Source organism: Ranitomeya imitator, chromosome 3, assembly GCF_032444005.1.
Source record: "Ranitomeya imitator isolate aRanImi1 chromosome 3, aRanImi1.pri, whole genome shotgun sequence".
NCBI classification, from domain to species: domain Eukaryota; kingdom Metazoa; phylum Chordata; class Amphibia; order Anura; family Dendrobatidae; genus Ranitomeya; species Ranitomeya imitator.
Genome location: NC_091284.1, coordinates 604268793 through 604278184, shown reverse-complemented (window position 1 = coordinate 604278184; position 9392 = coordinate 604268793). Strand labels below are relative to the sequence as shown.

The window sequence follows — 9392 nt, the reverse complement described above, 5'->3', positions numbered from 1 at the left end:
GTCATCGGGACCACTCCCCCCACTATATACTTCGACCGCAGATTGCTCCGCACCCACCCTATAAGACGACACCCGGCATATAAGACAACCCCCAACTTTTGAGAAGATTTTATATTTTAACTGGAAAAGTTGGGGGTCGTCTTATACGCCCGAAAATACGGTGTGTATATATGTATGTATAATATATGTGTGTGTGTGTGTGTGTGTGTGTGTGTGTGTGTGTGTGTGTGTGTGTGTATTTTTGTATAACTAAGGTCCCATGTGTCACTCAACAGGGAAAGTCTACTGTTCAACAGTGCAAATGTGTATGCTGCTGGTCGCTTTGTGGAATATCACCAAAACAGGAGGGTCAACCTGCAAGAGAGAAAACAAGTGGAGAATTAAATATTGAACTCATCTTCTCATTTCCTTTTAGGCAACAAGTATATCTTGCAAGTAATGAAAAAAAAAAATTGAAAAAAATTAGTATACATATATAGGCATTCGTCTTGGGTGTACTGTCACACATTTCGTCTACCCAATCTGATTTGAGCGGTCGCTTAGCAGAATGTGACAAGACATTTTTTGTCTAGACTTTTTAGCTATAGCCATGTTAGATGGAGAACATTACTCTAAGAGACTACAACATCAGTTACCATCCTAGCACTATTCTTTCTTGCATCACTTTAAAGAAAGTCTCTGAAATATAGGTTCATCAACTCTGAGCTGATCTCTTACCAACAAGAGGTTTTGGAAAGTCTTCCATTTGCGACTGGTAATTTAAATGGTGTAATGCATAAATGCGCAGAGCCTCACCCTTATGCAGCCATATGCCCTACTGGATTTTAAAATGTATGTTTCGGGAAATATAACTTGAGAATCTCAAAATAGGACACAGACATGGAAAAGGGAAAGTGTGATCCATGCCCACGTCCATCCACATTAGATGAATGTTGGCCAAACGAGGCCAGAATGGCAGAACAATTAATGTTTATGGGGCCTCCCAACAGTTCGCATAAAGGTACCTTCACACATAACGATATCGTTAACGATATCGTTGCTTTTTGTGACGTAGCAACGATATCGTTAAGGATATCGTTATGTGTGACAGCGACCAACGATCAGGCCGCTGCTGGGAGATCGTTGGTCGCTGAACAAAGTCCAGAACTTTATTTCGTCGCTGGATCTCCCGTGGACATCGCTGGATCGGCGTGTGTGACACCGATTCAGCGATGTCTTCACTGGTAACCAGGGTAAACATCGGGTAACTAAGCGCAGGGCCGCGCTTAGTAACCCGATGTTTACCCTGGTTACCAGCGTAAAAGTAAATAAAAACAAACACTACATACTTACCTACCGCTGTCTGTCCCCGGCGCTGTGCTCTGCACTCCTCCTGTACTGGCTGTGAGCGTCGGTCAGCCGGAAAGCAGAGCGGTGACGTCACCGCTCTGCTTTCCGGCCGCTGTGCTCACAGCCAGTACAGGAGGAGTGCAGAGAAGCTGAGCGCCGGGGACAGACAGCGGTAGGTAAGTATGTAGTGTTTGTTTTTATTTACTTTTACGCTGGTAACCAGGGTAAACATCGGGTTACTAAGCGCGGCCCTGCGCTTAGTTACCCGATGTTTACCCTGGTTACCCGGGGACTTCGGGATCGTTGGTCGCTGGAGAGCTGTCTGTGTGACAGCTCTCCAGCGACCAAACAGCGACGCTGCAGCGATCCGGATCGTTGTCGGTATCGCTGCAGCGTAGCTTAGTGTGAAGGGGCCTTTAGATTATGTCAGGATAGAGAAGGATTGTGCAGCTGGAATTTCAGGGTAAGTAAGTTGCTACGGGACACCTTTCGCCACTTTCTATTGAAAGCACAATAATGAATGGCCAAGCTGAGTCATATGTTTGGGGAGTGGGGATATATAGCTGTCTGCTGACAGAATGTTTGCCCAATAGATTTCTAGTGTGTAAAAAAAACAACAAAAAAAACACAAATATGATGGAAATGATCAGTGAAGTACACATTACCTTTTTTGGAGAGAATACATGCAGCAGACCATGTATTAAAACTATAAGTCGACAATCTACGAGTAAAAAGAACATTTGGATGTTACATTCCTGATAACCTCGTAAGTAGCAGCCCAAATGTATAATTATAGTTTTAACATGCTATTCCTGCTGCCATACATAAACGGCTTGATAGATGGTATCATATTTAAAACAGTCAGATGATCCGGAGATTTGAGTATGTTAAAAACGTCTAATTCTCCTTTTAGAATTCAGGAGAAACTAATCATCTTTCCTTAATTATGAAGAGGTGGACCTGGATTGGTCCCATGACATGCAGTAACACAAAAACTTGGAGCGTAAAGCAGTTCCCAAACTCCGAGGTGGCAATATGCCACAGCAGTGAAACTGACTGATAAGGTCTCTGACTAATACCAGTTTTAACAGGACAATAAAACCTGACCCTGTGACGTAATCCTTAGTCAAGCAATCTCCTCAGTATACAATATATCAAATCTCATGCCTCCCATAAAAAGACCTCCTTTCAGAAGGACAATTTGTAAAGGTACCGTCACACACAACGATATCGTTAACAATATCATTGCTTTTTGTGACGTCACCGCTCTGCTTTCCGGCCAGCGCTTGCACAGTGCAGGGAAGCTGATGCTGGGGGACGCGACAGGAATGTAAGTATGTAGTGTTTTTTTTTATACATTTACAATGGTAACCATGGTAAACATCGGGTTACTAAGCGCGGCCCTGCGCTTAGTAACCCGATGTTTACCCTGGTTACCCGGGGACTTCGGCATCGTTGGTCGCTGGAGAGAGCTGTCTGTGTGACAGCTCTCCAGCGACCACATGACTTACCAATGATCACGGCCAGGTCGTATCGCTGGTCGTGATCGTTGGTAAATCGTTAAGTGTAACGGTACCTTAAGAAACAAGGAGCCACTGTTTCCTGTACTTTGCTCGCCCCGGCAGTAGGGATAAAAACCACCCATAAGAGTAAATATTAGGAAATATCTTCCTTTGTATTAAAGGATAATTGGAGGTTTGGAGAGGAGAGTTCTTCTATTTGACATGGTCAGCTTTTATCAAACATGTTCCCATTAAATGCTCAAAGTTCATAAATCACAAAGATGTTACTCACCAACACCTTGTTTTCTACTTTTCGGTCTTGTTCTCCTCTGTCCGGGTGGAAGGTGGCCCGTATAACACGCACGTCTCTGCCTCAGTTCAGGCACTAGGTGACGATGATGATGTGAGGACTACGTACTTTCCAGATCAGAAAATGTTGCACATGAAATTCAGAGGTTTAATTATTCATAAACAGCATAAACTCTTTACAGTTAAAACCACTGGAATGGTTATTTTTTTTTTCTATATTTTCTTTTTTTCCCCTCTTTTTTTGTCATTTAATTTGTCAACAGAGTTGGATATTTATTATTATTTTTATCTTTCTTGAACCATTCCACTTTATTTTTTTTTTAACATACTTAAGTCACACGGACTTATTTGCAAAGCATTTGTACAATGTTATTAAAACCCAATACATAAATTACGTACACAAAACGAGCTGAACAAAAAGGCTACTACATAGTAAAGCCTACACTATGCATTATGTATACATAACAACTGAGATCATTGTTAGCAGTCATCTACTCGAGTCTGAAAACATTTAGAGATTTTAAAGCAAACTTTTTTTTTTTTTAAGGGAAAAATTTACTTGCATTTCACAAGTTCCTTAAATTAAAACCAACTAAATTGTACACTCAGCAAAGTGTATGTAATAAAACCATTGCATATGTGTACGATGATGCAGTTTGCAATCATTTACTGAAATGTGACAGCTACAGAAGGCTTTCAAGTCTTAAGTTAGCTGTTCAAACCGACTGTCCAACATCTCTTATCACACGGAAACTCAGGGAAAACATCCCATGAAAAAGAACCTTAGTTCAACTAAACATCAGTCCAGATATTGAGAGCTCAATCAGGAAGGCCGAGGAAATCATCTTCTCCAAGAACGAGACTCATTTTCTTCTTCCTCCTCCTCCTCATCATCATCCTGCAGCAGAGAGTCGTGCACAGCAGTCTCTTCTGTAAACTGCAAAGTTAAAAAAAAATAAAAAAAACTCTTCTGTGAATGTTTCTAACAAAACTCCGTGACCCCACTATAGCTTCTATGGGGTCTCTAGTCCATGCGGATTAAACCCTTGCTCAGAACCTGGGACACATGTACCACAATTACAGTAGGGGGCAGTAATGGCTGTTACCAGAAATCTATGACCCATTAGAAAGTGGATCAACATATTTAGCAGCGAAAACAGTTTACAATTAATCCAACAAGACAAACCCTTTTTAAAAAGAAATTAGCCTTTTTTTTTACATAAACAGAATGAAACTTTCCATGCATAGCATACAAGAATCTTCTTCCTGCATTGTTACAGAAGATGCATAAGGTTTCTGACATGGCGTGCGACACACAACCATACACACACCGCGCAGTATGTTATTGTGGTGGTTTTCTGTATGAGAGAACACAGTGTGCTATATGGATATTGCATAAAAAACACAAGTAAGGCATCCCTGGAAGGGGTCAGTGTCAAACACTTACTTCTTCCTCCTCTGGTTCTACATCTTCCACTTCTGCACTACTTGGGTTTGTTATTGGCTTACTCCAGGCCAGTTTTAAGTTCTGTCCTTTGAAATGAGCTCCATGAATTGCAGCCTAAATGATCACATAGATATAGAAGAAGCAGTCAAGGGCCGGAAACTTCACGAGAGCGGACCGTACACATACTGATTTCTAAATGATAAAATCCGGATAAATGAAGAAACAGGATGATTTTGTCCCATCGTGTAAACACGGGAGGACAGATTAAGGGTATGTTCACACGTTCCTGATTTCCATCCTTTTTTTTTCAGGACTGTTTTTTAAAAAACTGCAGCTCTTGGCAGAAAACGCAGGTCCTTTTTTTGTCCTTTTTTGATGCGTTTTTTGATCCTTTTTTTTATGCAGTTTTCTATGCAGAGTCTGTGTGTTTTCTAGGAAGTTTTTTAGGGTTAAAATGGCTGAAAATACCCTAACCCTACCCCTAACCCTATTCTAACCTTAGTGGAAAAAAAAAATAAAAAAATTCTTAATTTTTTTATTGTCCCTACCTATGGGGGTGACAAAGGGGGGGGGGTGTCATTTACTATTTTTTTTTATTTTGATCACTGAGATAGATTATATCTCAGTGATCAAAATGCACTTTGGAACGAATCTGCCGGCCGGCAGATTCGGCAGGCGCACTGCGCATGCGCCCGCCATTTTGCAAGATGGCGGCGCCCAGGGAGAAGACGGCCGGACGGACACCGGGACGCCGGGTAAGTATAAGGGGGTGAGATTAGGGCACGGGGGGGGGGGCATCGGAGCACTGGGGGAGGGGGGCATCGGAGCACGGGGGGCGGGATCGGAGCACGGGGGGGCAGCCACACTCCGCCCACGCACTTCCGCCCGCTTCCCCGCACTTCCTGCTGCAGCGGTTCTGCACCACAAACCGCAGTAAAACCCGCAGATATTTTTTTCATCTGCGGGTTTTACTGCGGGTTTGACCTCACAATGGAGGTCAATGGGTGCAGAACCGCTGCGGCTCCGAAAAAAGAAGTGACATGGTACTTCTTTTTTCCCGCAGCTATTCAGCGCGGCTTTTTTTTTTTATTTTCCGCATTGTGGGCACAGCAGTTCCTGTTTTCCATAGGGTACAATGTAATGTATCCTGCATGGAAAACAGCTGCGGACCCGCAGCGGGAAAATCGCGGCAATTCCGCATGAAAAAAAGGATCGTGTGAACATGGCCTAATACAGCATTTGTCATTAAAAAAAAAAAGGCAAAATGGGAAAGGAATCGCCAGCGTGACCTGCAGTCGCTAGAAAGACAAATAACCTTAGCCAGGGTAATTGAAAACTGGGAAGAGGTGGTATTAAAGTACTCAAATCTTGCTCGGTGCCAGATGCACAAAGCGGCTGCTTTGGAAATTGTATGCTCAAATTAAAGTAACATGAAGCAACATAAATCAGTGTTAGCAACATACCCAAATAACCGGGAGAGTCAGCCAGGATTTATAGCACGCTCCTAAAGTACAGCATAATGTGAAATGTAGAAACAATTACATGTTCAACAGCAGCCGGCCATGAATTGTGCGATACTGGAGTCCGGCCATATAAATTTTAAATCTCTACATATAAATTTATGATATATTTAAAGGCCTCTTTCCCATGCAGCTCACAAGTCTCCTGCTCAGGGGCTAATCAGAAGATCATACAGGGCAAGCTTTGAAAAGAGAATTTAACTCCTCAATCACCACAGGAATAAAATGGAGCTTTGTGAACATCAAGTATTAGAGCAGGGGTGCACAATGGCAGTCCTCCACGGATTTCCTTACATTGCACAAGGTGTTGGAATCATCACATGTGCCGGTGTTGGTGGCCCTGGAAGACTGGCGTTGTGCCCCCCTATTTTAGAGAGACAGAGCGAAGTCAAATGATGCTTACTACACAGATTCCCACCTTTCATGAAGAATATCTTTTTTTTTTTTTTTAAATACTTTTAAGAACACCGGTGAAAAGTAGATGACACCCAGATGTATAAAATACATTTGCAAATCAAAATGGATCTAGAAAAAAAATGTCTAGTAAAAAAAAAAAAAAAAAAAAAAAACATGGATTTGGGGTAACATTGTGCATGAACTGAATGAATGAGTCTATGATATAACTAATTGTCTGGGAGGTGAAAAGCATCCTGTTCCATTACTAGGAACCTGATTTATGGTAGCACACAATGCTCATGTCACACACAGTGTAGAATACAGCAGCGAGTAGTGGGTTAATAATTATTGGATAGTGACCCTAGTGATATGGACCAGGAGAAGTAACCAGAAAAGGCACATGGTGCACATTCACATTTAACAGGTGACCAATATGAAGAGTTGTGAGTGATGGATGAAGTGAAGACAGTGGTCCCCGGCTCGCGGACGACGGACACTTACGGCCTCAGCTTCTGCTCTGGTTTTGAAGGTGATTATCGCACGGAGAAAGGAGTCGTCTATCTGGCAGTCTTCAATATCTCCAAATTGCTATAAAGAAAAGTACAAATATGCATTGCATCAAAATGCCACGACTCCAGTCCAGTATAGGACATTCCCTAATGGATGCCTTTCCTCTATTAGAACAACACTGCATGGTCACGGACATTACAAAATAAAGTGTAGCACATTAGAAGGTGTGATTGACCACTTTCCGACACTTGCTGTACACGAATGGCACAAGTTAGGAGCAGGCACACAGACTGAGCCTGCACGATACCCAGCAGATAATGGGGACCTGACTAACAGTCTCTAGTGGAGCTCTGCCAGTCATCAACCGGTTAAACGAAACTATCAATCTCCAACAGCGGCATTACCAGTGCGTTGGCATGGGGGAGCGTTATTCTATGCGCCCATGAACAGCCCAACGATCACATGGCCGATGAGTGGCTATGACAGCCGGGAGTCTGATGAAGACCTACGTGACTGTCACAAGTTTTATAAAAAGAAAATTAAACACATACAAATCCAAATAACCTCCCTTTCCCCCTCACAGAGAATTTAGATATAAAAAAAAAGTTAAAAACACACACAATACATGAAAGTCTGAATTATCTACAATCTACTAATCAATCAACTATCAATAAACACCATAAACTGAAACTTAAAAAAAAAAAAATGCAAAAATTGCAGGTTTTATCACTGCAAAAATCACAAAAAAAAAAGTGCTGCAATAAGCGATAAAAGTGTCATATCTATCCCAAAATTTAATAAATAAAATTATTGTATCGCCCCGCCAAGAAATAAGCCCGCACAGATCCACTACAGTAACTAAAAACATTAGTTTCCTAAAATGGAGACAATTTTTTTTTTTTAAATTTCCGTTTTTGTGTTTTTTTTCACCATTAAAATAAAGAACTGGGCATGTTTGGTATCACTGTAACTGTACCGATGTGGAAAATCATGAAGCCAAGTCATTTATCCCACACCGTGCACACTGTGAAAACAATTCCCATAAAACAATGGCAGAATTACATGTTTTTCGCACTTGGGATTTTTTTTCCCCCATTTCTCAGTGCATCGTGTGGTAAAATTAAAGGGGTCATTCAAAACTACAATTTGTCACGCAAAAAACAAGCCCTCATAGAGCTGTGTGGGCAGAATCCAAAAAATGTTATGGCTCCTGGAAGGAGGAAAAACCAAAAACACGGAAATTGACACATGGGGAAGAGGAGGAGGCCGTCGGTCAGCCTGCCAGAGGACAGCAGTACAACTAGGGCAGGTGAGATATTGGAGCGCTTTACCACTTTTCCCACCTTTCAGCGATAACTTTTTGACAGTTTTCCTCAAGAATCAATATTATTCAAGAACAAGAAGGACAGAAATAATATGTCTGCTGTCTTATGTTACTCTATACTTGGTTCGCCTCCGTAGCGGATCTGATTTAATATCTTCATACGCATGTAGCATACATTTCTGCCATAACTGTCTGAGATGGGCCGAGTCATCATCCCATAACACCCTATCCACCCATTACTGGTAGGCAGTAGTAGGTCGCTCTCTATTTGGAGGAACACACATGGAAAGAGCCCCGAAGAGAAGAGGAGACATTATTGATCCCAGTAACATTCAGCTTCCATCTCTGTGCACCAACTGCGGTATCATCCACAATTCCAATGTGGCATTAGCAAGCAATACGTGATTTATCAGCCTACAGCGCAGCCTGCTGGCCAACATGGAAACTGCAGAAATTCAATGGCCATGTTTAAAGAATATCTATTTGTGGCTTCCATCTTTATTTGAGAAAACAGTGAGAAGCCGCAGACAGGCGATTTCACTAAACAACATTAATTAGAAAAGATGCCCACCCAGAACTCCTCCTCTTGCCGTCCGTACAGAACCCGATTTTTTACACAAAGTCAGGTCGAAATACCGGTCTGCAGAGCGAGACTCCAAAAGATCTAACGATAATAAGCCAGACCCTGTGCTTTGCCAGGTTGGAAGGTTGTGGAATCCCGCTCTGCATGCCAGGATCTCACGAAGTTTGGATCCCACTTGTCCTACAAAGTGGGGTCCTTTAGGGGCACCTTTTGGATTTTTTCCCCCCCGAATTAAAGTTATTTAGTGAACTCATTTGTGCTTTCTACAGTTTTCTTAAATGAAAAAAGCAGCCTCAGACAAGTGACTGGTACTCTTGAGGGTATGTGCACACGTAGAAAGCTCCTCTGCTGATTTTTCCGCAGCGGATTTGATAAATCCGCAGTGCAAAACCGCTGCGGTTTTTACTGCGGATTCCGCTGCGGTTTTACATCTGCAGTTTTCTATTGGAGCAGGTGTAAAAACGCTGCGGAT

General features: G+C 42.3%; 1 protein-coding gene and 1 long non-coding RNA gene across 2 annotated transcripts in view; both read right to left on the bottom strand.

Annotated features, from left to right (window-relative positions):
- Positions 1-217: 217 nt before the first annotated feature.
- Positions 218-3264, bottom strand: LOC138670604 (uncharacterized). The gene is made up of 3 exons (XR_011319360.1): positions 3124-3264; positions 1995-2050; positions 218-354 (listed from the first exon to the last, which is right to left on the bottom strand). It is a non-coding gene; the product is annotated as an uncharacterized lncRNA (long non-coding RNA).
- A 10-nt stretch (positions 3265-3274) lies between these two features.
- Positions 3275-9392, bottom strand: part of RBM26 (RNA binding motif protein 26) — a 122087-nt gene continuing 115969 nt past the window's right edge. The window contains exons 21-23 of the mRNA XM_069758067.1: positions 7005-7091; positions 4588-4701; positions 3275-4077 (exon numbers count right to left, since the gene is read on the bottom strand). Of these exons, the coding sequence (XP_069614168.1) occupies positions 3982-4077; positions 4588-4701; positions 7005-7091 (297 nt within the window). The 3' untranslated portion in view covers positions 3275-3981. The remainder of the gene's footprint in view (positions 4078-4587; positions 4702-7004; positions 7092-9392) is intronic.